The 25,961-nt window shown below is 65.0% G+C and overlaps 2 protein-coding genes across 8 annotated transcripts in view; one reads left to right on the forward strand and one right to left on the reverse strand.

Annotated features, from left to right (window-relative positions):
• The first annotated feature begins 3,256 nt into the window (after positions 1-3,256).
• LOC120619249 (maestro heat-like repeat-containing protein family member 7) lies at positions 3,257-19,144 on the forward strand. Of its 7 annotated transcripts, XM_039883527.1 has the most exons (21): positions 3,269-3,372; positions 3,682-3,829; positions 3,870-4,014; positions 4,345-4,474; positions 5,032-5,118; positions 5,418-5,525; positions 5,791-5,926; positions 6,400-6,491; positions 7,663-7,812; positions 8,423-8,577; positions 10,585-10,732; positions 11,256-11,431; positions 11,897-12,034; positions 12,145-12,259; positions 15,180-15,320; positions 15,793-15,969; positions 16,276-16,434; positions 17,299-17,400; positions 17,507-17,609; positions 18,149-18,208; positions 18,897-19,144. In XM_039883527.1, exons 1-21 carry the CDS (start codon positions 3,370-3,372, stop codon positions 19,028-19,030), a joined length of 2,607 nt encoding a protein of 868 aa, XP_039739461.1. In that variant the 5' UTR covers positions 3,269-3,369; the 3' UTR covers positions 19,031-19,144. The 7 variants fall into 7 exon arrangements, with proteins under 7 accessions (XP_039739457.1, XP_039739458.1, XP_039739460.1 ...); XM_039883523.1 differs by having other exon boundaries at positions 3,257-3,829; XM_039883524.1 differs by having other exon boundaries at positions 3,257-3,829; positions 10,588-10,732.
• A 1,583-nt stretch (positions 19,145-20,727) lies between these two features.
• KIF21B (kinesin family member 21B) overlaps positions 20,728-25,961 on the reverse strand; it is a 38,615-nt gene continuing 33,381 nt past the window's right edge. Inside the window, exons 33-35 of the mRNA XM_039883537.1 lie at positions 25,369-25,539; positions 24,882-25,081; positions 20,728-23,960 (exon numbers count right to left, since the gene is read on the reverse strand). Coding sequence (XP_039739471.1) covers positions 23,906-23,960; positions 24,882-25,081; positions 25,369-25,539 — 426 coding nt within the window. The 3' untranslated portion in view covers positions 20,728-23,905. The remainder of the gene's footprint in view (positions 23,961-24,881; positions 25,082-25,368; positions 25,540-25,961) is intronic.

Raw genomic sequence — 25,961 nt, forward strand, 5'->3', positions numbered from 1 at the left:
CCTCCCAGCCGGGCTCCTGCTCAGAGACTGACCGGGTCAGCCCTTGTCTCTGGCAGACCAGAGAACTCGCTCTGAAGGACACTAACGAGTCCTCCCAGCTACCAAGAGTCAAGCGGGCCTGAGCGGCCTGTGCCGAGGCTCCAGGTGGTGCCTGGGTCCCGTCCGGGGCCTTCACTGTGGGGGTCCTGCTTCCGGAGGCGGCCGCTGGGCCGAGGCCAGTGGGGACCGAGGCTGGGTTCTGATTCTGCCCGCGGAGGCCCTTCCCCTCCGAGTTCCCTGGACTCGGACAGCAACTAGGGATGCAGCTAAACCCTCCAAGCACTGGATGCCTGACCCAAAGGCCCGGATCTCCCACTGGGCAGGACGGTGTGGCCAGCTGCATGAGGTGCCACACCACCGTGTCCCGATGTCCTACTGTGGACGCAGTTCCCATTGCTCCTGAGCCCCTTTCCCAGTGCTCGGCCGTCTCCCCTCCAGTGTCCCCCGGGGCCTGAGCCAGGAGACACCTGCGTGCCCAGCCGCACCTGAGCGCCCTTCCCACCGCCTCGTTGGTCCCGCGTGGTGCCTGGTGCTGTTGCCTCGGCTGTGGACCGGCACCTGAGTGGGTCGTGGTGTCAAATAAAGTCCGTGTGATCAGCTGAGTGTTTTTTTGGGGGGTGTTTTATTCTTTTGTGCCAAGAAGCTCTGCCCAGCCCACGGGATGCTGCCCAGCGTGGCAGAGTGGCCTGGCCTCTCTAGCCGGTCTGGCCGGGTCCCAGGGAGCAGGTGGGCTGCGTGGGGGTGGGGGCCTTGTGGGCTGTCTGCCTCCCTGGCGGAAGCAGGCGCCCCTCCGCCCCCGTCAGGCCCCAGGCGTCCTCCGGGAGTCTCGCCCCCCAGGAGAGGGGCCGGCTCCCATGGTCCGGCTCCCGCTTGGCAGTGGTCAGTGGTGAGTGTGCCGAGTCGCGTTCAGAGCCTGCAGGGGCTGCTGCCCAGAGCGGGCAGGGGGCTGGAGAGAAGTGATCCCCTCTGCAAAGCTGCACAGGGGGGCTTCCTCAGGGGCTGGGGCCTCTACAAGCTTCTCCCCTTCTCCGGGGGCCACGGGTGGGCGGAGAGCCGGAGACATCTTCTGGCCGGCCTGCAGGGGCCGCCCAGGACCCGGGCGCAGCGCCCCCTGGAGCCTGTCCCCGAGCCGGTGGCTGGGTCTGAGGCGCCAAGCGTCAGGTAGGGCCCCTGCCTGCCTGCGCCCCCACCCCCGGCCCCGAGCAGCCGGTGGCTGCGGCCCACACCCGTCCTGGGGCCCCCGGGTGCCCGTGGCTTCGGGGCCTGGCTCTGAGGCCCGCGTGTCTGTTCTGGGTGGTGGGGACTGGGAAGGGACACATGCCCAGGGTCTCTGGGGAGGACCTGGCCCCTGGTGTTGGACGTCCTCAGTCTAACTGGATCATGGGTCCTGGGGTGCCTGGCCAAGTGGTTGGGACAACTGTGACGAGTTAGGCCGCGTGCCAGGGAGTTCCTGGGGGCAGACGGAGGCCAGCTCGGAGGAGGGGGACAGAGAGGGCAATGGGGCCCCCCGCGAGGTGCTTGGAGGGGAAGCTGCCGTCTGGGGCAGAGGGATGGACGCCCTGAGCCGGGGGCCTGTGAGTCTGAAATGTCCTCACACAGGACGGCCCTGAGTGGGAGGCTCACAGGAAGTTGGGGCGACTCAGGGCCCTTCAGGGGCCATGACTTCCCACGGGACGAGGAGGGACAGGGAAGCCGGGCAGGACCAGCCCGAGCAGCTCAGCCGCCTCCTTCACTCACAGGTGACCAGGGCCTGCCCCCTGCTGCCGTCCCGAGGTGCAGATGAACCCCCACCCCGCACAGCCAAAGGCAAACGTCGCCTTGCCTCAATCCACTGGTCATGTGTCCTGGAAGCCCAACCTGGCGGGTGAGCACCCGGCCCCGGGCCCAGCCGTGTCTCAGCTCATGGTGGTGGCTCAGAGGTGGGGCCACCGCCCAGGCCTCGCTGCCCCTGGCACGCGACAAGCACGCGTCTGCCCGCCCCTGCCTGGCCCCTTCACAGCTCTGGCCCCTGCGTCCCTTTTCAGACCTGGCTCCATGAGGCGCCTGGAGCTGGGTGGGGACCAGGACGTCGCCTGGGCTGTGAGTCACCCGCCAGCGGGGGCAGCCAGGGTCCTATGCTATCAGGGGAGCGTGCCGGGCACGGTCCTGCCTCAGGGCCTTTGCATCTGCCGCTCCCGTGGCCTAGAACGTCCCCCCTGCACCCTTCCGCCAATATCCGCATGGCTGTTCCTCACATCCTTCAAAACCATGCGGGGTCAGTCGGCGAGACGTCCTCCGACTCCGACCCCCGTGCAGGTACCCACACGAACGCACGCAAACCCATGCAAACCCACATGAGCCCACGCGAACACGCACGAGCCCACGGAAACCCACGGAAACCCGCAGCAGGATTACGCGAACCCACACAAGCCCACATGAGCCGGCGTGAACACACCGCGAGCCCGCGAAGAGCCCACCTTGAACCTTGAACCTATGAGCCCAGCGAACACGCGAGCCTGACCCGAAACCCACGTGAACCCACCGCGGACCCACACAAGCCCACACGAGCCCACACGAGCCCGGGAGCCGTGCATTTGCCCCTCCCTTGACACAGTAACGGCCGGCCAGGGACGCTGCCTTCTCCCCATTTCACAGACCGGAAACAGAAGCGGAGGGTTTCGTTTTGCTGAAGGTCACAGGGCTGCGTCAGTGAGAGCGGAGCCTTGAACTTGGCGGTTTGGTGTTCTGCGTCCGCCCCAGGGCGCTCCTCCCTGTGAAGGGCTGAGCTCGGGCCCGGTGGCCCGCGGTGCTTCTGGTCCCAGAGCTGCCACCCCGTCCACCCTCCTGCTTCATCCACCCCTGACGCCCCTCGGGGCGGACAGACTGTCAGCCCCACCCCCGGCCCCTGCATGGGGACTCTTGCCTGCAGAGCTGCCCCAGCCCGGTGACAAGGGCATTCCCAGGCTGCTTGGGGTTTCCAGTCTCGTTCAGGAGCCTCGAGGCCCCTTGGGGAGCACGTGGGCAAGTCGAGGGCACCAGGTCTCTCCCTCGCCAGAATTCTACCCTTGGCCATGCCTGGCACGGATGCTCCTTCTCTAAGTCCCGTGCGATGGCTTCTGAGGTCCACGCTGGGCCACGGGCCTGGAGAAGGTGGCTCTCAGAGCTGAGGCCCCTGCCAGGGACCCTGCGGGTTCCAAGCCCCGGTGCCGGGGGGCTGGGCCAGAGGCTCTGCTTCTCTGCACCATCTGAGAGGGTCGGCCCAGCCCCTCCCAACACTGACCCTTCGCAGGCTTGCGGCAGTCAGAGCGAGAAGCCTATCGGCTCATCCTGGACTTTCTGGAGCAGGAGCATATGGTAAGGGGGTTCTCCGGGGCGTTCTGGGAGCTGAGGCGGAAGCAGCAGCCCTGGCTCAGAAGCCGCCTGAATTCGGCCTGTCGGCACCTCATGATCTGGATGGTCTCAGGTGGCCAGGCCACCCCACAGGTCTTCCTCACAGACCCCGGGCCCCATTGTCCCCAGAGGGTGATGGGGACACTGGGAGTGCCAGTGCGAGAGGTTGGGGGAGGCAAGGGCGCGTCCAGGCCGGGGGCTCCGCGGTCTGGGTGCGAGAGTCTCGGGCGGCCTGCGGGAGACGCTAGGGTGGGCGTGTGTGTCCTGTCCCAGACCCAGACGGACAAGCAGAGGTTCCTGAGGGCCGTGGAGATCCTGAGTGATGCCGTTCGCGCCCAGGCGAACGGCTCCATGGACGAGTACTTTCCCAAAGCCGTCCTGGCCAAGAAAATCGAGGTGAGGGAGACTCGCTCCGACGGAGGTGGCCCCGGGGACGTGGGCGGTGTCTCTCCCAGGGGGAGGTGGCCCCGGGGACGTGGGCGCTGTCTCTCCCAGGGGAGTCTGCGGTCCTTTCTGGCTCTTCCAGACGCTGATCCTTGAAGAGGCCAGTGAGCTCCTGACCAGCAACGTGCGGCAGCAAGCCATGCTCTGCGTCGTGGCCCTGAGGTCACCCCTGCCTGTCCCCTCATCTGGGCCCCGGGCTCTCTGATGCCCAGACATTTGGGGTGGGAGGGAGGGCGGCTTCTGAGCTGGGGGTGGCAGAGCCCGGTGACTGTCCCGGGGTGATGGGGTGCCCTCCAGCCCCCCAGGTCCACGGCCGAAAGCCCGTCAGGGCAGCGGTGTGGGGAGGGCGCCACAGGAAGCGGCCGTCCCCGGCGGCGAGAGGCCGTGGGAAAGCGCCCGGAGGCTCGCGTGCCCAGCTGCCTGTGTCCCGGGGCCGGCGGTGGCGGAGGCTCTCGCGAACGCCCCTCGCAGAGTGTCCTGTTCTCCGCGCAGCCAGGTGAACCCGCCCTTCAGCTTATCCCAGAAACTGGACCTGGTGAACGTGGGAGTCGTCCGCGTGTTCGCCCTGCCCCACGCCAGGCGCAGCGTGGACGAGATGGACAGCGCCAGTCTGTATGCCCAGGTGGGCCCGTCATCCCTTGCTGCTGGGGACCCCGTGGGGGGTGCTGCTCCACAGGCTACCCCTCCCCTCCCTCCCCTCCCGCTCAGACCCCACCTGTCTCCCCGGGAGTGGGCCGTGTCCCTCGCCCGTGTCCTGTCCCCCAGGCTCCCGTCTCTCCGGGCCCATGACAGTCTTCATCTTGAGAGCTGAGGGTCCGATGACAAAGCCCACAGGCTCTGTGCAGTGACGGGCCGGGGCCCCCTAGGCCCACCCGGGTCTCCGTTTTAGACGGGGAGTCCCTTGTCTAACAGAAGGACTCCCCAGTGGACAGAGTTCCCAGGGAGCCACCCGGTGCCTGCACGTCACTACTGCTGCAGCTCAGGTCATCCTGGGCCAGCCCCCGGTGAGGTCCAGGGTGGCCAGCACTTGGGTGGGTCAGAGTGCAGCGGCAGAACAGGACTGGCCCCCACTCTCCTTTCCCCGGAGGAGGGGTCCGCGGGGGTGGGGGTGTCACCGGGAGCTGGCTGGGTCACCATAGCCACCCTTCCTCCTGCACCCCACACCTCCTCCCCCATCAGACGGTCCAGGCCTTCGAGGACATGTTACAAGCTCTCGTGATGGACGGTCTGGACCCAGACATGACCATACTGCAGAAAGTGCTGGAGGTCAGTGGCTGCAGAGGGCAGGGCACTGGAGCCCTGGACTGGAGGCGGAGGAAGGAAGGGACACGCGGGCGGCCTGGGCCCCCGGGGCTCAGCCCTCAGCCTGCGTCACAGATTCCCGCCTGCCCGGCAGCCGGAGCAGTGGGACACTTTTCCCAACCCACCCGGGTGGGGGGGCACGCCCTGTGTGGCAGTGACAGCGTGACCTCGTTGTGTTGGGGAGGGTCCCACTCAAGGCCGGCCCCCAGGAGCGCTGCCGCCCGCCGCGGGAGTTGGTGTGGCCGAGTTTCTGTCCCCTCCAGATCGTCTTGCCCTGGCTGGTGACGTCGGAGAAGGTGCCGGAGCAGGCCCGGGCCGCGTACACCGTGGCCCACATGCTGCGCTTCGTCTGCAATTTCCCCGAGCTGCTGGCGAGTGCTGGGGGCGGGGCGGCTGGCCCCGTGGGCGTCCCCGGCCCTCTGGGACCTGCCCCTGCCGCAGGTTCCTGGGCCAGCGCGCCTCAGGGTCTGGCCGGCCCACTCCCCTGGGGCCCGACTGAGGGTGCTCCTCCTGTGGAGCGAGTGAGGCGGGGGACCCCCAAGGGTGGACGGTCGGGTGGCGGTGGAGGGCGGGTGGTCGTGCTGGGGAGAGGCTGCCTCAGGGGCGACGCGGGGGTGACGTGTCCTCTTCCGGCAGCACATGGCAGAGTTCTCCATCGTCGGGACCCTCATGGGCACACTGGGCGTCTTCTGCCTGAACCCCCAACACGACGTCTGTACCGGGGCGTCCGAGGGCCTGCATTACCTGTTCACAGTCCTCGTGCTTCACAGGAGTGAGTGGGGGGGCCTGGGGGGCCGTGTGGCCGTGCGGCCGCAGCTGCGGGGACACACTGACCGCAGCACCAACGGACGGCGCTGCCGAGACCCCGGGATGTTCCCAGAGCGAAAGCAGAGCTGGGCTTGCAGCCGCCTCTGATGGCACCTGGGGTCCTCCGTGCCCCCCAGCTATGCCACCGTGACTGCGGGGAATGGGACCCGGGAAACGAGCAACCTTTTCAGGGGACAAACGGGGTGACCCCGACCTGGCCTTTGCCCCAGGGCGTTTGCTTGGCTGTGGGGGTGGGGACAGTCCTTGTGCCCTGCCTGGTACCTCGTGCAGGTTCTGGGGGACCTGGCCACCTCCCCGCCACAGTGCCCCCCATCGGCCTGGTCCTGGGGGACCCTCCGGTCTGGGGTGCTGCGCGAGGGGCCGTGGCCCTTTCCCTGCGGAGGCCGAGGCCCTGACTGCCATGTCTGGTCTGGACAGGGCGTGCGAAGCAGAAGACAGAGGTCCTCCTGAGGGACCTGCAGAAGCACTTCCACGGGGCGTGGTTCGCCCACATGCAGGACCTCACGATGGTAACGCTCGCTGTCGCCCGTGACGCGGCCTGGGCGGGGAGCCTCTGCAGGGGAGAAAGGGCCTGGCCGCGGGAACGCCCCAACATTCAGGCCCACGCCCCTCACTGCACTTGAGTTGATTCACGTCTGAGGTCACCGAGAGATTTGAAGACACAGGCCCGGTCAGCCCTGTCCTCCGCCCACAGATGTCCCTCCATCAGCCTCACGTTGGCTTTATTCACCCAGCGATGGCCCGTGGCCTGTCCTGGGGTGGTGTCCACAGGCCCGGTCAACCCCAGTCACCCAGCCGGAAGCCCGGGAGGCGTCCCTCACCTTTCCCTCCTGTCTACACCCAGCTCAGTCCCGCGTCTGTCCACACCGCCTCCCACACAGCTCTGGGGTCCATCGCTCTGGCCGGCCCCGCCGTGGCTGCCTGGGTCACTGTCACAGCTTCCTACTGACAGCCTTGTGCCCAGCCATGTCCCCGTCACAGCACTTTCTGCACTACAGCCCGAGAACTCTTGCTCAAATACAAATGTCATCAAGCCGTTCCCCGCCACTGTCTTTCACCGATGTCCAGACTTCACGTAGCCCGAGGGGTTAACTTGCTCAGCCTTCCTGCCTCATCCAGGGTCCGTCCCCCTTGCCCCTGGCCCAGGGCTCCCTGGAGGACCCCCAGGCAGCCCAAACCCCTCCGCCCCTCACGCTTCTGCACAGCCAGTTCCCTCCGCCTAGACGACCCCTGACCCCGCCCTCCGCCGCGGTCCCCAGGCGTGGGCCTCAGGATGCCCTGACTGATGGCCCACGTTCAGCTGTCCCCTCATAGCATTTGTCACACTGCCCTGCGATCGGTTCCCTGAGGACAAAGGCAGAGGGTGTCCTGTTGGTGGCCCTCCGCAGCCCCAAGCGACAAAGCCAGGCATGAGGCACAGGTGGTGTAGACCATCGGTCACCTCGTGCTCTAAACCCACCCAACAGCAAAACTCGCTTCCAGCCGGCCACCGCACTGAGCCCCGAGTTCAGAATAAAAACAAACACCTTTTTGCATGGTCCTCTGCGTCACGTTGTCTGACGAATGTTCCGGCCGGGGACTGAGGAGCCGGTGACAGCCCGTGCCCCTGGCGGCTGGTCGGGGGGTCCAGGGGCTCTGGCCATCCCAGAGCAGAGACGCCTGTCATTCGTTGTCCGACAGTTCTTCAGGAAGTACCTGACCCCCGAGGAGAGGGCGGACGTGATCTTGGTGGCCATGGAGGCCATGGCCACCACCAGCAGGAATGACGGCTCTGGGGCTTCCAAGATGCTGACCGCGATCCTGAAGTCCCCGATGGCCGACATCGGGAAGGTAGCAGCTCCGAGGGACTGGGTGGTTCAAGGGCAACTGAAGGGCGCTTCCTCTCCGTCCGGCTCCGGATCCCGTCCTGCTCTCGCCGGCTGGTTGGAGAACTGCCCGTTAACCCAGACGAGAAAAGGTTAACTGAAGGGCGTTCGCTGTCGTGAGGAAGGCCCCTCCTCACGGAGACCACTTGGCCTCCGACTCCCGCAGGAAGGGAAGGGGACGCACGGCCAAGCTGCAGCAGCCGACCGGGGCCAGCACGGCCTCGTCACCCCTCCTGGTTCCAGACGCCGCGGTAGGTCCGCGGTGCCTTCCTCACTGTGGTGGGAGGAGGCACAGCCAAGTTACAGGCGCAGACGTCTCTCTCTCTGCATATGTGCACAGACGTTCGCCGCAGGGCCACGAGCAAGGGACCACAGCGAAGCCTCGGAAAACTAAGGCGAAAGTGTGAACATCTTTTTAATTTATTTTTCGATTTCAGGTGACATGTTCTATGAGTCTCGGGCACGCACCGTGCGTGGCCCCACACTTCCCGTGGGTGCCTGCTCAGGGGGCCGCTGACGAGCGGGTTTCAGTGTCCGGAAAGAGTCCCCCTTTCCACCCTCCCTCCCGACCACAGGTGCCTGAGATCATCCAGTATATCTGTCACAGAACGAGAGGTGTCACCGAGACCACGGCCCAGGCCACCATCAGGGATCTCCTCTGCCTGCTGGCACGCACCTACACGGATGAGGTCGTCCTGGTCTTGTTTAAGATACAGGACCAGTCCCGCAGGTAGGCGACCGGCCGATGCCCCACGGACAGCCCCGTGGGCTTCGACTCTGCTCGTTCTTAAATGTCTGCTTTTTAAGGCGGGCTGGTCCCTGACTCATCTGGGGGCGAGGCGATCGTAAAAGTTATGTGGGCTTATTGCAGAAATTTGAAAAGCATGTAGAACTTTGGAAAAACCCCCCACCCCCGCCGCAAAGAGAAATTAATCCCAGGAAGACAAACCTCTGCAGTCACTCGGTATAAGTTTATAGTGTGTCTACTTTTTAAGAAACGAATCGTCAGGCTTACGCTCTGTGTGCCGACAGCATATTTGAGCTCACTTGACGATTTGTCACGGCATCGTCCCGAGGTTTTGTGAACATAATTTGGCTCCTAACATTACTTTGTATGGATTACCATGCTGTCATTCCCTCCTTTGAGATTTTTTATTTTAAAATCTGTAAGCAGCAAAACCCACCCTTCTTCTGTGCGGCTCTACCTGTGGCCTCACGGTGGGGTCACCGTCTTCGCCACACCCCTCAGCACGCGGTGTCCCCATCGCACCCCACATTCCCTGGTGCTGCCGTCTGCAGTCAGCTCCTCCTGTCACCCCCGGCCCCTGGCGACGCCGACCTGCTCTCGGTCCGCGGGGCAGCCTCCCCCAGCCTGCTGGCTGCGGAGACACCCACGGTGCAGAGTCCTCGCCCTCCGCAGCGCCACGCCGCTGGGTCACGCCGGGGGGTCGTGCGAGCCAGGCGATCCTTCGCGTCCTTGCCGAAGAGTGTCCCGCTGTGGGCGTAAGGCTGCTTGTCCCTGCAGTGACCTCTTGGGCGCTTTCCAATGTGGGGGAATTACAAATAGTGCAGCTACGAACATGTGCACAGAGGTGTCAGTGTAAACGCCAGCTTCCGTTTTCCCTGAGTAAATTCCTTGGGACGGTGCAGCCGGGCTGTGCGGGAGGTGGGTGTTCGGCCTGGACTCTCTCCCGCCGTGGCCCCGTGGCCGTAGCCTGAGGCCCTGCCCTGCCCTGCCCTTGCTCCCATCCTTCCCCAGACTCGGTACCGTCATTTTGAAAGCTCTGCCGTTCTCACGAGCCTGCAGCGGCCTCTCAGGGCGGCCGGAACCTGCGCTTCCCTGACCTACTCGCAGCCGGTGATGCTGAGCATCGCCTTGTGTATCTTTGCCATGCTGTGTCCTCTTCGGCCAAGTGTCCAAATCTGTGACCTGTTTCTTGCTGGGATTATTCATTCTCTTACTGTTGAGTTTCGAGCGTTCTCTCATACGTTCCGGATGCTGGTCTTTTGTCCGATATATGATTGTCAAATGTTTCTCCCATTTCGTGGATTCTCTTTTCATTCTCTGAAGGGCGTGTTTGGCAGAATGGAAGGTTTTAATTCGATCGAGTCCCATTTATCTTTCTTCTCTCCCGCGGATTGTGTTTAAGGCCACAGATTTTCTCCCATGTTTTCCTCTGGAAGCTTCATACTTTCACGTTTTACGTTCAGGCTCGCGACTCGTTTTCGCTTCGCTCGATGAGGTGTGAGGCACAGGTCCAGTGTCACCTTGCTGCATGCGGACGTCTGCTTGTTCGGCACCGTTTGTCCAGCAGACTAGCCTCCCTCCACGGAACTAACTGCCTCTGCACGTGACCAAAAACACATTTGTGTCTCTTTCCTCGGCAGCGAGTGTTGGTAGTTTGTGTATTGCAAGGGATCGGTCCATGTCATCGAAGTGTTCGCATTGGTGGCCGAGGAATAGGTGACAGTGTTCCTTTGTCACCCCCTCTCGTGGCCGACCGTGGCCACTCGCATCTTCTCTCCTTGTCCCTCGGGCAGCCTGGCCGGCAGTTTAATGTTAACGATATTTCTCAGAACCCCCCGCTCGGCTTCTCGTCTCCGTTTCATGGGTGTCTGCTCCGATGCCGATGGTTTCTTGCTTTGCTTGCCCGGGTTCGGTGGGGACTGGGCGAGTGAGCCTGGAGCCCCTTCCCCGGGGAGCACCATGGAGGGTGACCTATTGTGGGGTTCTCAGCAGCAGGGTTCGCAGACTCTGGGAGATGCTGGCTTCGGTCCCCAGAGGCTACGAAGAGATCATGGAGAGTCTGCAGCAGAGGATGACCCAGCGGCCAGAGCCGGGGGCCCCCGAGCCCAGAGACAGAAGGCAGATCTCGCCTTTGATGGTAAGGCGGGCGGGGAGGAGCTGCAGGCGGGGCGGGGCCTCCCTCGGGCCCTGGGCTCTGGGGCCTCTACCTTTCCCTGTCCGGCCTGGTTGAATATCCTAGAACCTTGGGGTGGGGTCGGTGGGAGGGTTTCCCAGTTGGCCATGCCTGGCAGGGAGAGAGAGCCAGCTCCAAGTTCTCCTTGGGTGGGCTTAGGTAGACAAACACCCCCAGCCCCTCCTTCCCTGTGGAGGATGAGGACACAACAGTCCGGCACCCCGACGGCAAGTACGAGACCTCGACGTCACGACCCCCTGGGAATCGCTCTGATTGTCGCGGCTCCCTCGCATCTCGCCTCCCGTCACTGCGGAAGGGTGTCCCGTTGTAGGGTGTAACGTGGCTTATGCCCACGGTCACCTCTTGGGTTGTCCCACCAGCATGGGGTTTTCTGGGCCGGCCTGTCCTGGGAATCGCGGGCCAAGACTTCCCGCGGGCGGGGCCTGGGAGTGGGAGACAAAGGTGGCGTCGTCCCCGCCCCCCACAGGCCACCAGGGCCATCCACGAGCTCCTGCTGGAGCCCCGGCAGCGGGTAGAAGTGCAGAGCTTGTTCGCCTCGCTGTTCATGGCCCTGCTCCTCCGGACCTCGTTCCTGGTGGCCGTGGGGGGCACAGAGCCCAGTTGGGACCAGCAGCACGGCGCCGAGAGCATGGACCCCATGAGGTACGTCTGGCTGCCAGGCCGGACGTGCTAGTGACCGTGCTCCAGGGCCACCCGCTGAGCACCGAGGTCCAGGTGTCCCCCCGCCTGCCTGCCCTGATTTCAGCCCTCGGCTTCCGAGTGCCCTCTTCACGCCCCGCCCCCCATCTGCCAGCGCCCCGAGCCTGTCCCCACATCTCCTTTCAACACGTCCTAGAGGACGTTTCAGAAAACACTGTTTACCTCCGGCTCAGCGGCCCGAGGTCCATGCCAAGGTGCGTGAGCACAGTAGCAGCCTGGAGTCCCCCCGGCCGTCTGCTGGCTCCCTGCGTCACCTCGGAGACGTCGTGGCCTTGGCGCCGCATCCTTAAAGTGTCAGCCTGTGCCCCCAGGGGCTGTCCCGCCCCCACAGACCCTCAGGGAGGTCCGGGTGGGCAGAGAGGTGGCACGGGGTGGCGATGGCCTCCTGCTGTTCTCTGCCCTCCCCAGCTCCACTGTGGATGCGCTGAAGGCCTTGATGCGAAGCGCTGGGTACGGGGACCACGTGTCCTATGTCCAGAAACTTGGGGGCTGGGAGCTGCTCGCCAGTCGTGAGAGACACCACGAGGGTGTGGCTCTGCTGGCCAGGTAAGCTTGTGGCCAGGTAAGCCCGCGCCCGCCCCTGGCCGAGGGCCACCCATCCCGTGCCCTCCGCTGTGGCCCAGGCCTGGCCCTCAGCGGCGTGCTCCCGCCGGCAGGGCCATGGTCATCAAGAGCTGCTGGCATAACCGCCCCGTCTTCAGCCTCGTCATCGGGGCCCTCCAGGCGCACGACCGCACGGACCACTTAACGGCCCTCACATTCGCCACAGAGGTGAGCGGCCCTCAGTGCGGGAGGCGGGAGGAGGAGGTCCCCCTCGGACACCTCCAGGGAAGGCCACCGAGGAGAGGGGCCCGACTTCCTGTCGCTCGCTCCCTCGCGGAAGGGCTGGGGCACGTCGTTAGTGGCCCGTTCAGTCGCAGGTGTGACTCTACCTGGTGTGCCCGCCCCCCTCGACCTTAGGGAACAGAACAGCCCTGTCTCCCGCCTCCTCGGCCTTCGTCAGGCTTTTCAAGTTCACCTTTGCTCAGGACCCCTGACTGGCTCAGCGTATTTTAGCCACCTGACAGCGAAAAGTATAGAAAACTTAGACACTATGGAAAGGAATTTTAAAAACGACAAAGCCATTAATAATCACAATAACAGAGGAAACCGCGTTTGGGTTTTGGCCTGAAAGGAGGTGCGTGCGTGCGTTTGCCCGCCGCCCCATGCTCTGAGGGCATTCTGTGTTTCGTTCTCTTTAAACATCGTATGACACCACGTTTCCTTGTAAACGTGAATTTTCACGGCGATGCGTTATTTCATCACCAAGACGCTCTATAATCTGTTGGGCATCTCGTTTCTGCTTTTACACTGTTCCGGATAACACGGCCGCAAACTTCTCTGCGCGAAGGCCTTCCGTGTTCCGGTCACCTCCCTGGATATCGAATGGAACGAATACAGTGTTGGTTAAGACATGAGTGTCTTCTGTGACGTTCGATACTAAGCCAAGTGGCTTTCCAGTAAAATAGACCCGATTTATATGTCAGCGTTTGGGTGAGTTTCAGGAGTTTTTGACTCACCCCAGCTTTAAATAGGCTCCTTTAAAAATGCAAACTGCCTGAATTCCTTTTCCTTTTTGTGGGAGCTGGATTGTTTTCAAACACGGCAGGGATGGAAGAGAGCACAGGGCCGATATTACAATCTAAACAGACACTGTCCCCACGTGGACAGTGTCCTCCTAGGTCTCGGGACATCGGCGTCTTGTCGGAAGGAGCCGCTGCCGCGAGCTCGCGTGGGCACGCACATTGGGATGAGTGGGCGTGACAGGCGCTCGGGGCACGCAGGGCGGGGAGCCTGAGTGGGAGACGGGGCCCCGTCACGCCGCTGTCACCGGGGGAGCTGCCGAAGCGGACCCTCCTGGGTGCCGGCCCCACAGGCTGGGCTCAGTGGCTCAGGGGTCAGGCCCAGGAGGTGGCATTTTCTGCACACTCTCGGTGCTTGTGGTGGGTGGTCCTTGGACCAGCTTTGAGAAGCCGTACAAGGTAGAAGCCGGTGGCAGGGGACTGTCACGGGATGGGTGCCGCCCTCCAGCGGCAGCTCTGAACTCTGGCTGCAGATGACACTCCCCTGGGAGCTCGGAAAAGCCACGCCGAACCGCTCTCTGCTGCCTCTCCCCGCTCTCTGCTGCCTCTCCCCGCTCTCTGCTGCCTCTCCCCGCTCTCTGCTTTCTCTCCCCGCTCTTCAGCTGGTCTGGGATGCCGTCCAGGTGTTGGTCATTTCTCTTCTCAGAAACTGTTTTCTAGAAACACAGCTGGACAGAAAACCACGAGCGGTCCCCCCGAGCGCACGACGGCCAGTGGAAACAGCGGACTCGACGTGGCGTCCGCTCCTCCGGCCCCTCCCCGGATCGGGGGCTGAGGACGGGCAGGCGGGGCAGCGTGCTCGGGAGGCGGGCGGGTCGTGACGGAAGGGCGGCCCACCAGGTCCCAGCTGCGGGACCCACGGGGCTTCAGGGACGGCTAAGAAAGTGGGTCCGGTCTCTCGGCAGGAGGCTCTGCTCTGCCACAGCCCCCGCCCCGCGGTCGGTTTCCTGTCGGGGGTTCCCCGCCCCCGCCGGTGGGAGCGTCGTCCTGCCGGGCGCTCCGCAGGGAGCCGGGACGCTTTCCCCGCTCCCTGTAACTCTGGGCGACGGCGATGTCACCTCTGTGGCGGAGGACACTGAGGCCCGGGGAACGTGAGAAGCTTGCTCAGCTAGTCAGTCAGGCGGGTTTTGCCGGCCGCCGGTCAGACTGGCGGAAGCTGCCGCGGTCCGTGCGAACCTCTGCGCCGCGAGCGCCGGGCCGGGCATGGGCCGCCTGCCGGACGGGACACCGCAGGCGTGGTGCTGTGCGTGCCATCGCGGTAAAGAAGAATTAACCAACCACCTCATCCAGCGTCAGCTTGCTCCCAGCTCATCTCTAAATTTCATTTCGGATAACGCGCCACACACACAAATACACCACACACGCATAGCATTTGCCTGCATGACGACGCATGCCTTCACACACATACACACACGCGCACACATACACTGCGGCACATTATTAATGCACCACGCTGCGATATTACACGCATGCCATGACGCGACACACACCATGCAGCATACACCTGCATAGCCGCGGCCTTTACTGCACCATGCCTGGCGTACGCATACCTGCGTGCAGTTTTTCACGGTTTAACATGTAATGCAAAGTGAGCCTGGCTGCATGGGCAGGTCAGGCCTCCTCGTGTGTATCAGCCTTTCCCGCGTGGTGTCCCTCCTGCCCTCCTCGGGTTCCGCGCGTTCCTCCCATCTCCGGATCTGGCGGGCGGGCGCCGAGGTTGTGCCTATTGTTTTCCCGACGTCAGGTGATCGGCGGTCGCTGCGGTGCAGATAAATGTGATCGTCCGTTGGTCTGTCTATTATCTATCTGCCATCAATCGAGATCCGTCCGTCCCAGTCTCATCTGGCCCTGGCCCACTCCTCTCTACATTCTCCCTCAAGGCTTTCACGCCACCCCCCCCCCCAGCTCCCAGAATCAAAGGTGCCCAAGGGAAACTGGCGGAAGGAACGACCGACCCTGGCGTGCGGGGTGTGAGGCCGCCAGCGTGGAGGAACCTCGACCCCGCAGGCGTGCGGGGGACGCTCGTCTCCCTGCCGGACGCTTCAGTCTTCCTCGGTCTCCTTTGCCAGCTGCTCCGGTGCCCAGACGTGGCGGCCACAGTGGACAACGTCACCATCCACATCCTGGCCGGCTGGTTCCAGAGCGAGGACCCCGTCGTGGTGAAGCAGATGCTGCAGGTGGTGGAGACCTTTGCCAAGCACGGGAACATGGTGAGTCGCCGGGGCCCGGGGCGAGGCCCTGAGGGCCTTGTCACTCGGGGCGGGACAGAGGGATCTGGAGGGGGCCGTGTGTCCCCGTGCGGACGGAGCTAAGCCTTGTGAAGCCAGGCCACTGAGGACAGGGGTTGGGGGCTTGAGCCACCAGTGCCCCCTCTCTCCCAGGAGAAGAAAGAGGAGGGTCATTCAGAGACCAGGCCCGGCCAGTTCCAGGATCTCAGGCCGTTGGGTCTCCCCAGGGACGAATAGGCCAGGCAGCGGGGGCAGCGAGGGGGCCCTCCTGCGTCTTCTCCTCTCTCCCGCGGGGACGGACACCTGCCCGGATGCCCCTGGGTAGCTCCCTCTGGCTGCCACCCATTTACCGGGCCAGGCCGGTCCGGGATGAGCAGGCGGTCGTGTGTGACCGGGGCGCTCGTCCGCGGGAGGGACCGCCGGCCAGACAGCTCCTGGACCGCTTGCTCCGCAGGCCAGACAGCTGCGCCTCCTCCAGCCCTACGTGCTGAACTGCTGCTACTCTCAAGACAGCGACATCGTCATGGAGACCTTCCTGATGCTGCAGGGCGTCGTGCAGTACCTCACCTGGCAGCGCTCATCCTCGTTCCTGGTCCAGCTCAGCTTCATGCTCAGGCCCTTCTTCGAGGAGGTGGGCTCCTCTGCGGGCCCCCTGCCCTCCCGCCAGGCGTCTGTGAAGTGACAGAGCCGGGGGGCTTGTCTCCAGAGGCCCTTCTGCCTTGGCTGTGATGCCGTTCCCTGGGGGCTGCTGGCTTACGGACTCTTGAGTACAGATCAGAAAGGGTTTGGAACAGGGCAACTGTGGTGCTCAAAGCAGAGCCCGTGTGGGGGAAGGGCGCTGGCCCAGGGAGCATGCGGCCGGTGGGGCGGAGCCCTGGTGACTGGGAGGGCAGAGGCAGAGGTGTCCCCACGTGTGTGCCTGTGTGTCTTCGCCCAGGAATCAGAGCGCCTGCGTCTGGCAGCCTTCAAGATCTATGAGGGCATCTTAGCCAAGGTCAAGAGGGGGTTCCTCGCCTTCCCCTTGAAGCACCACGTCCTCAACCTGATCGTCCTTCTCGTGCTCCACCTGGAGGACAGGGACGCCGACGTGGCTCAGGTGAGAGGCCGAGCTCGGAGCAGGTCCGCAGGCCCCACGCTCGCTCGCTCGTGCTAACGCTTAGCAGGCGGGCGGTGCTGTGGGCGTCGCCTGTCCCTGACCTTGGACAGGTGCAGTAAGAGGCTGGAAGCGGCCAACGGCGCTCACGCCGGGTTTCCCCGGCTCCCGGCTCTCCCCGCTGCCACCGACCCGCACACAGCGCGATGCTGTGGTCACGGCGCTCCCAGGAAGAAGTCCCACCGCCTGGCGCCAGTCAGCGGCCTCCTCCCCGAATGGCTCCCGGCTCGCTCCTTGGCCACTGGAGGGAGGCGGGCTCCCAGGGCAGGTGGGGGGCTGGAGCGTTCTGGAACGGATGGGCCCAGCGCTGAGCCCGGGGGCCCAGTGAGTGACCTGCAGCTGGGAAAAGCAGCACTTGAAAGGTGGCTGGCTGTTTGTGAAAAGACACCAGCTTTCCCCAGATCGGGGCACTTTGCCGTGGTGAGGCCTCCAACAGGCCCATGCGAGGAACATGCTGAGCAAGTAGGGATGTTGTCTTTGTGGGGCGGGGTCCGAGGGTCCCTCCTGGTGACCTCAGCGGTGACATTCTGAACAGAGCCAACCCCGATTTGGAGGAGCGACCACCCCATTTGGGGAGCTGTATCTTCAGAGAGGCCGTTTGTGGGGAGCAGGAGGTGACCAAGGGACGGTGTCACTACTCGGTCTCAGCACGGGGGCAGCTGAGAAAGCCGTGGCTCTGTGGTTTGTGAACTTCTCGTCAGTGGGAAGCGGGCGTGGGCATCACTGACCTGCCTGGAAGCACCCGCCCTCCGACGCCTCCCGGCCCCACTCCCGCAGCCCCTCACGCTGAGCCGCTCTGTCCCCCAGGTCTGCCGGCTGACCCTCTGCCACATGGCCACCGCCCTGGGCTGGTCAGGGCTCAAGGTCACGTTTGCCAAGAAGGACATGTGGATGATCCTCAAGGCCCTGGTGAGACGCAGCCCCTCACCCGGGCCGGGCTGGTGCCTGTCACCTGCCGCCCGGCTCGTCTTCCTGTGGCCCCCGGGCTGGCCTCACCCAGAGCGTCTTCCCACAGCTGGAGCAGGAGGCCGGCAAGGCCATCTGGTTTCTGAGGCAGTGCATGACCCTCTTCAAGAGCCCTCAGGCCCCTATCCGCCACGCGGCTGTGTGGTTTGCAGGTACTATCCTTGGAGCCACTCTGTCTTTGTCCCGGGGACCTGGTCCAGCCAGGGGACTGGGACATGAGGGCCAGGAGGGTGGGAGAGGACTATCTCCAGCTGCTGCTCCCTCCCCCGCAGGAAGCTCCTGGCCGGGCGGGCAGCCCTGCCTCAGCAGAACAGGCTGCAAAGCTCGCGGGGGTGACGGGCGTGGGCACCGCTCCGCGGGGTGACGGGCGTGGGCGCTGCTCCGCGGGGTGACGGGCGTGGGCGCCGCTCCGCGGGGTGACGGGCGTGGGCGCCGCTCCGCGGGGAAGCTCGGAGCCCGGTGGGGCCACTTCATGTCGCCCCAAGGAGCAGAGCAGGGGCCGCCCCACCCCAGCCTGGTTCACTCAGGACTGGAGGGAAAAGTCCAGCCCTGTGGCTGGTGGCCACGCCAGTGTGGGGACAGGAGACAGATGGAGGGGGCACGTGGGGACTTGGGGAGAGGCACGGAGACCCACTGCAGCCAGTGTCCCCTGGCCCTCTGTGGGGCCACTGAAGCTCCATGTGCCCCGCAGGCCAGATCATCCAAACCCTGGACATGGACAAGGATGGTGAGACGGAGGAGGCATATTCAGGTGGGCGGAGGCCGCTCGCCTCGGCCACGAGCTGGTGCTGGCGGGCGGTTCGGAAATGAGGGACGGGGACAGGTGGGCTCATGGGCACAACCCCGGAAGGAGAGACGAGAGAATCTGTCTCTGAGGCGCTTAGCGGGGGCTCTGGCCAGAGCTGTCCTGCCCCGTCACTCCCTGACGCCACTGCCACCGAGCTCCAGACCCACCCTCAGCCGGGACAGTCCCTGAGCGCTTAGGGAGGGACACTACTTGGTCTCATGCGAGGGGACAGCGTTCTCAGCCCCCCTGGAGCCCCCAGCAGAACTCGGGTCATGGTTCCTGTGTCCCTACTCGCCCTGTCCTGTCTGGCCTCGCTCGAGCACCACGGCCCCGCCCCCGCGGGCCCCCACGTGCTGGCCGCAGCTCTGAGTCAGGACTGTGCTCATAGCTGTTCTCCGGGAAGCAGGTGGGCAGAGCCAGGGAGGGGACGATGGTGGGGACCAGAGGGGTTGGTTGTGGGTGCAGGACGAGGAGCAGCCGCCCCTTGCCTCCCTGAGCCCTGGTGGGTACGTCATCTTGCTCGTGACTGAGCAAGGTGGCCCCGGGGAGGAGCTGTCCACCCACGGCCTGTTCCTGCCCCACCGGCGTGCTGGCGAGCCCCGTGCAGCCCAGCCACACCACCGCGCGCAGCACGGCCGCCTCTGCGTTGCAGCCCTGCAGTCCCTGAGGGAAGACCCCGACCCCATGGTCAGCTGCCTCGCCACGCAGATCTGCTACGTCCTGGAGGCCAAGGAGACGCCGTCGGCCCCGCCCCCGACCTCCTGCTTCTGCACCGGGAGACCCTGAGAGGCTCCCCAGGCTGTTCGCGCCGCTGTGCTTGCCACATTTTCTGCAATAAGCGGATGTTACTCTTGTAATCCGAGGGAAAGACACATTCCGCATTAAAGGAATGAAAACGAGGTCCCTCAGTCCAGCGCTCCTGCCTCCCCACCCCTGAGCGCCGTGGCACCTTCGAGACACAGGGCGACCGGGTTTGGAAAGACCGGCTGTGACAAATGCTCTGGGGGTGTGAGCAGAGGGTGAGGGGACCACAGTCTGCAGTCGGTCCCGGGCTTGTCTCCTGGTCTCACCCACACACCCATTGTCACTTCCTGCCATCAGCACTGGGCTCTGTCCCGCTGGGCAGGGCCCTCGGACGTCCTCAGAAGCCAGCCCGCTTCCCGGAGCAGGGAGGCACCTGTGCCTGTGGCAGCGAGGCAGCCTGCCCACCGCGTCCCCTCAGCAGGCTGAGGAGCCTCGCACTGGCCAAGGCCCTACTGAGGACAGGGAGCCTCCCCGTCCACCCACGGCGACTCCTCCAGACGCACGGACTCACTGGCCAGACCCCGTCCCAGCTGGGGGCCCAGATAAAGGACAGGGACGTGTAGGCTTTGTACTTGGAAAACAAAGCAAAGAGAGACCCAGAGTCGTCTTCACGACAGTCAGGTGGCTGGTGATGACGATGAGTTGTTCCCGGGTGGCCTCTCTGCCAAGGGGGCTGGCCAGAATCCCAGGGTCCAGGGCAGGCAGGGATGGGCAGTTACCCGAAGAGTATAGGACTCTAGAGCTTGAGTGACGTCTCATGACTCAGCCCTCCCGAACTGCCTGTCACTCTCCAGGCACTAAACGTGTGTTCAGCGCCCATCCCCACAGGTAGCTGAGGGAACAGAAATAGACCGAATGAACTCATCGGCCCCAAAAAGGCGCTTATATCTCAACAAAAGTGCTAGAAAAGTGTTTTCTCAAGTCTGACAAACTCGATGGCTGGTCACAGAGCATCAGCAGCGCAGCGAGCCCTAAACGTGACGTTATCTGAGTGTCACTGCTTCCTGAAAACGTGGTGGCAGAAATCACGGGTTACGAGCGTGAGAACTGCTCCCTTTTGGAGCCACGACTCATGTCTTCGGGGTCACAGGTTGTCTGGTGTCTCTTACACCGAAAGATACTTTTATGTTAAAAACAGTGGCACGAATAGGCAGAGCGCAGAGGGTTTTTGGGGAGGAAAAGGGAATACGCGTTTTTAAAGACTGAGGGACAATGGCCTGGACACGGAAATCGAGGCCAGGCTGCCGCTGTCATTCCGTGCGAGCTTTTGCTATTTCCGGCTCCCGTCCTACGTGGTCAGGGGAGGACACACGTCTGGGGTGGGCGTGCTCGGACGGGCCACCGGGGAAGGGGACGGGGTGGCGGTCGGCCGGGCCTGGGCTTCGATGCCTTCTCTATCCTGACGAGCTGTGGTCCCGGACGTCACCTCCCTTCCAGCTTTTCCCAGTTCAGAGCATGAGGACGTCACCGCTCACGGGGCAGAGAAGACACCGTGACCGGTGTCAGACGGTGCCCGGCGGCCAGCGGCCCTCCTCCGGCTGCGGTGGCCGTCCCAGGAGGTGGCACGTGGGCCCGCGGGGCCCCGCACAGCCAATGCCGCGGCCGCACCATGTGGGCCCCGTCCCCGAGGCCGGCCCCCCCCGTCCCCAGAAGGGCCCCAGCCTCCAGGGCCACAGCACCAGTGTCGTTCAGGTTTTATTTAGCACAACTTTTCGGAACACACGTCTGGTCCGGGGCGGACGTGCAGTGTGGGGCTTAAATAACTTCCAGACGCTATATACAGTCAGGGGCAGAGGGACGGGCCGGACGCTCACCTGCGCTGGCCCCACAGTGGGGACAGAGCGAGCCCACGGAACACTGCGGCCACGCAGAGGCGAGCACTGGACCTAGTGGCCGACCGGCCCGATTCACTGCAGGGGTCCCCTCTGACCCCTCACTCTTCGAGCAGTGCTTCCCACCTCCATGCAAGGCCCCGGTTCCCGGTCCCCGAGCCTGGGCCAGGAGGCGTCGCCACGCGGGAGCGGCGAGCAGCTTCACGCAGCTTCCCGTGGGGGACGGCAGAGAGCAGCCGCCCGGGGCTGGGGCCGCCCAGCAGGAAGGGGCTCAGCGCTCCGCAGGGACTGAGCAAGTGGGGTGTGCCTGCACCCAGCCCAGCCCACATCGGGGAGCCCAGGGACGGGCCCTGACGGACAGCCGGGCGCCTGCCTGCCCCCCAGCCGCCACCTGCGTCCCCACTGCTGGCCGGCTTGGGAGTCCCAGACACGCCTTCCCTGCAGCGGTTTGTGCTTTCGACGCCCTCCGCCAAAGCCACGGGGGCCTGGGGCCCGGCGGGCGGCAGGGCTGGGTGGGGGGCTGGGCTGCAGCTGCAGTGGGGGCAGTGGGCGGGGAGGCCATGCCCAGACCCACAGGTGTCCCTGCCCAGGGGCCGAAGGTGGCACCCTGACCACCGCCACGGCCCAGCGCCAGCCTCCGCCTCCTGGCCCGTCCTCTCTCCGGACGATCTCTGAAGGCGACAGGAGTTCTGGCTGCCCGAGAGGACCCGTCGCTTGAGTGGAAGCAAACGAGGAACCAGTTAGCACCGAGACGCTGCGGCGGGACCACCGAGGTGGCCCCGGGCAGTGGGGTGAGGACACCACCTACCCACCAAGCGGCCTTCAGAGCCCTTGTTAGGGACCCGGCCTGGGCCTGGCCGTTGCCAGATTTGGGGAGTGGTGTCGAGGGGGCACTGCTCGTGGCCCCGGCATCCTGTGGCCTGGCCTGCAGTGCCTCACGGTGTTTGGGGGCACAGAAAAGGAAGTACGACGATGTGCCCCAGAACTAGGGTGAGCTGCAGGCAGGCCCCGACGGGGGATCCCCAACCTGAGCCCCGGAGGAGGCCCTGGGCCCAGGCCACCAGACACCAGCCCCGCGCTGTGCTCAAATCACCATCTTGTGCTTCCGCCGTCCGGATCTGTGTGCGGGGCGCCAGGGGCCTGCCCCCAGCCGTGCACCCCGGAGTCCCCGAGGGAGTGGCAGAGACACCAGAACCAGGGCTCCCGGGGGACTTCAAGTGTAGAGTCAGTGATACTTGCCAGGACATCAGAGCCAGCTGGCCGTGAGGTAGCTGACCCGTCAACAGCAGGAGACAGGCCGGACGCCGAGCACCTCTCGCGGGCTGCACGTTACACCCCGAGCAAGGACCGGCCGGCAGCTACAGTCCCGGTGCCCGCGGAGCACAGTCTGTGTCTGCAGGGTGTGAACGCCATGCAGACAGCTTTCTCACAGGTGATGCTTTCCGTCCCGGCAGGCAGAGGGACGGGCAGGGAGGGGACTCGGGGGAGCTGCCTGGTGCCCGGACCGGCCGGAGGAGAAGGGGTGTCCAGTCTGGAAGGCAGACTGCCCCGCACATCCGCTCACCCCAACCTCGCCGCTGTGTCCAGCGGGGCCTCGCCCAGCACGAGCGCTTTCTCAGCCTGGGGCAGCTCGGAGCAGGGTGGGGACAGGTGGGGACAGGCTGGGCTCAGGCCCCAGCAGGTGCTTTTCCCTTTCACAGCTAAAATGGCATCCTCCACCCTGTGCTCCAGACACGTCCCACACTGGGCCAAACAGGGGACGCCCCAAGACGGAAGCAGAGCCACTTTCAGAAGGTCTCAAGTGCTCGTGTCCTCTGAGCAGAGCTGGGCTCCCGGCCGCACGCCGAGACCAGGAAGCACCGAACCAGGTAAACACCGGCAGGACACTGGCCGAGTGCGGACAGGGCTCAGGACAGGGTCCTCCCGCGGCCGGGCCCACGGCGGCTCAGGCCACGCATTTAACAGCCCGCAGGGCCCGAGGCTGCAGCCCGAGGACGGAGGAGCTCAGCAGTCCGCTCGCCGGCATCGGAGGCTCGGACAGTCTCCTGGGTGACCGGGAAGGGTGACCGCAGGGCCGGTCCTCGCTGTCCACCTGTGTCCCGGCAGGCGCGGTCCTCCGGGCTGCTCCCCACGCGGAGCCCCGGGCGGCAGGGGTAAGACCCTCATGAGCAGACCCCGTGGTGCCACCCCAGGGGGGCGCCAGGCCAGGCCGCCGGACGGCGGAGGAAGGCACTGAAGCGTCCGGCGGCCGATGTCGGGGTGTACCAGGGTGGCCCCTGGGGGCAGGTGGCGCGGCCCAGCCGCAGGGCCAGGCCGAGTGGGGGTCGGGCCCGAGGGCCGGTGGGGCAGGTCCCTGTGGGACTCCTGGTCCCCAAGAGCTGAGGGACAGAGCACGGGGAAGAAACTTCAAGTCAACGTCCAGGAGGCAACAGCAAAACATAAAAATAAATTAAGTAACTGAAGTGCGTCTGGCCACCCCCAGGGAGTCTTTCTAGCAGCCTCATCGGAAGGGACCCCCAGAATCGTTGGGGTCACCTGGGAACAGCTGCTGGTGGCCAAGGGTGAGAGGTCAGCTGCAGGCCTGGCTGCCTACACCTGGTTTCCACGGTTACCTGAGGACTACCTTTTGGGGCTCAGAGGCAGGTGCAGTGGTCCAGAAGCTGGGCTGGGGGACGTGGGGACTGGACGGTCTCACCCCCCTGCAGGGCCCACGCCAGGGTCAAGGGCCCGAGGAGGGGCACGGCCAGGGGCAGCGGGAGAAACAAGAGGGGGGACCCTGCTGTCACAGCTTGAATTCCTCGCCTCCTGCTCTGCCTCCTGCTCTGCGTCCTGCGGAGGCAGGGAGAGCCTGGGGGACAGCCAGGGGCCTGGCCCGACAGCCGTCAGGGAGGGGAGGGGAAGCAGGGAGGGCCACACCCATCGGCCACACCCTCTGTCCCCAGGGCAGCTGGCCCTGTCCGTGCTGTCCGAGCTGCTGGGGCCGAGCTGCTGGGGCCGCAGGTCTGGGACCACCTTCCGACCTCGCTCAGGGCGGGCCGCGAGGTAACCGCCGGGCGCGCCAGAGCTTCACCGTCAGGTCACTGGGGAGGACAGAGAGTGGCGGTCAGCTCTTGAAGTAGGCCCGCTGGCCTTCCCCAGACTCCCCGAATTCCCCAACGTGGCCGGAGCCCAGGGGCGAGCCCTGCTTGGCACAGGGTGGGCTGCGGGGTGGAGGGTGCTGGGCAGAGGGGGCTGAGTCTCCAGGGCCGACGGGCTTCTCGCCGCGCTTTGCTGTCTCGCCCAGGCCCGAAAGCCCCCAGCCCTCCACTGCAGGCTGCGCCCTTCTTAACTCGGAAGGAGACAGAAAGGGGAACAGAGCGAATAACATCGTCTACAAATCAGCAACAACTCAGAATCATAGAGAGGAGAAAAAGAGAGAGAAAAGGCAGAGGAAATTGAAGAAAGGGGTCAGGGCAGAGGCCGAAGCAGTCAAGGCAGAGATGAAAGTGCATGTGACCCTTATATAATAGGAGACCATCTGAGAAAACAAAGAGTGAGAGTCAAGACATCACCTCCACAACTCCTACAACAGTCACTAATGAGAGAAAGCTGATTAAGCGGCAGAGGCGGGGGAGAGGCGAGTCGGAGGCAAGGAGGCAGAGGGGGGAGAAGGGAGGAGAGAGGGGCAGAGGGGAGAGGGGGGGGGGAGAGGGGGAGAGAAAGACCCCTGTGAGTAGGTCCCGGGGGGCAGAGGGTCCGGGCGTCCCGGGCTGGGGCCGGGGCCGGGGCTGGGGCTGGAGGGAGGCGGGTCTTGGGCGGTGGGTGGGCCGCACCGAGATTGGAGATACCTGGACGGGGCAAACACAGCCAGGGTGGGGGCTGCTGTGGCCTGGGCCCCGCGCTGCCTGCTGCCCCGCCCCCCGGCCCGCGGGAAGGTACCGTGGGGTCTGCTCCGTGAGCCCGTGGGCCGGCCCACGCGGGGCGGGGTGATGGACCCGTAGCCCACCCCGCCCAGCACCCACCTGGAGGCGGTGAAGATGTGCCTGGTGTTGGTGCACACGGCGTTGATGGGGCTGTCGTGGCCCCTGACCTCTCCGACGGGGGTGAAGCCGTCGACATTCCAGACCTTGATGACACCCGCCCGGCAGGCACTCAGCAGCATGGGGCGGCTCGGGACGAAGGCCAGGGCGCACACCCAGTCCTTGTGGGCGTTGGGGACTTGCTGCAGGAGGGGTGGTGGGTGAGGGCCGGGCAGCTGGGGCAGGAAGAGGACCCTGCGCACGCCGGGCTCCCTGCGGCCACTCATGTCCCCGGGACCCAGGGCACCGGCCATGCTGGGATTCGGGGCCCAGAGGTGGGTCCTTCAGGCTCGAGCCTTACATCCTGCCCTTCGGTCCTCGGTGGGGTGGGGAGAGATGACGGGAGAGAGGCGGGGGCCGCGGGGGCGGGCACGGGCGGAGCGGGGGGCAAGGGCGAGCTGGGGAGTCTCTGGCCTCGCCTTGGCCTCACCTGGATGAGCTCCTGCTGCTCCAGGTCCCACTTCTTGATGCCGTTGTCACGGGAGCCACTGAACAGGATGTCCCCGTGGATGGCCAGACACTCGATGCCGTCGTAGTGGGGGGGCTCGAAGTTGTGCGTGGGGCTGATGGTGCCCGCCACACACTCGCCCAGCTCGAACATCTGCGGGAGGCAGGGTGCAGGGAGGTCCCAGAGCCGCCCACTGTGGGTGCGGCAGGTGACCGGGGGCCCACAGAGCCAGGGCCTGAGGACAACGCTGAAGGCTCGGGCCCTGAGCCGAGGGACTGGGCCTGGGGCCTGGGGCCTGGGGCCTGGGGCCAGCGACTTAGCGATGCAGTGGGACTCCGCAGTGCAGCACGAGCTGCTGTGCCGGGCGGTGCCAGGCGTGTGCCTCCCTTTAAACCTTTTATTTGCAGTAAGTTAAATGCAACCGGACTCATTTAAGCAAACGCTCATCACCGCCCACACTCTGCTCCCTTCTACGCGCCGCTTACAGGCGGTTTCGGTGGCACGATCAGGGGACAGGCAGTCAGGGCTGTTAGGACCCTGAGTGCTTCGCCTTCACATTTGATGCTGCCACGGCC

This window comes from Pteropus medius, unplaced genomic scaffold (genome assembly GCF_902729225.1).
Source record: "Pteropus medius unplaced genomic scaffold, Ma_sr-lr_union100, whole genome shotgun sequence".
NCBI classification, from domain to species: Eukaryota; Metazoa; Chordata; class Mammalia; order Chiroptera; family Pteropodidae; genus Pteropus; species Pteropus medius.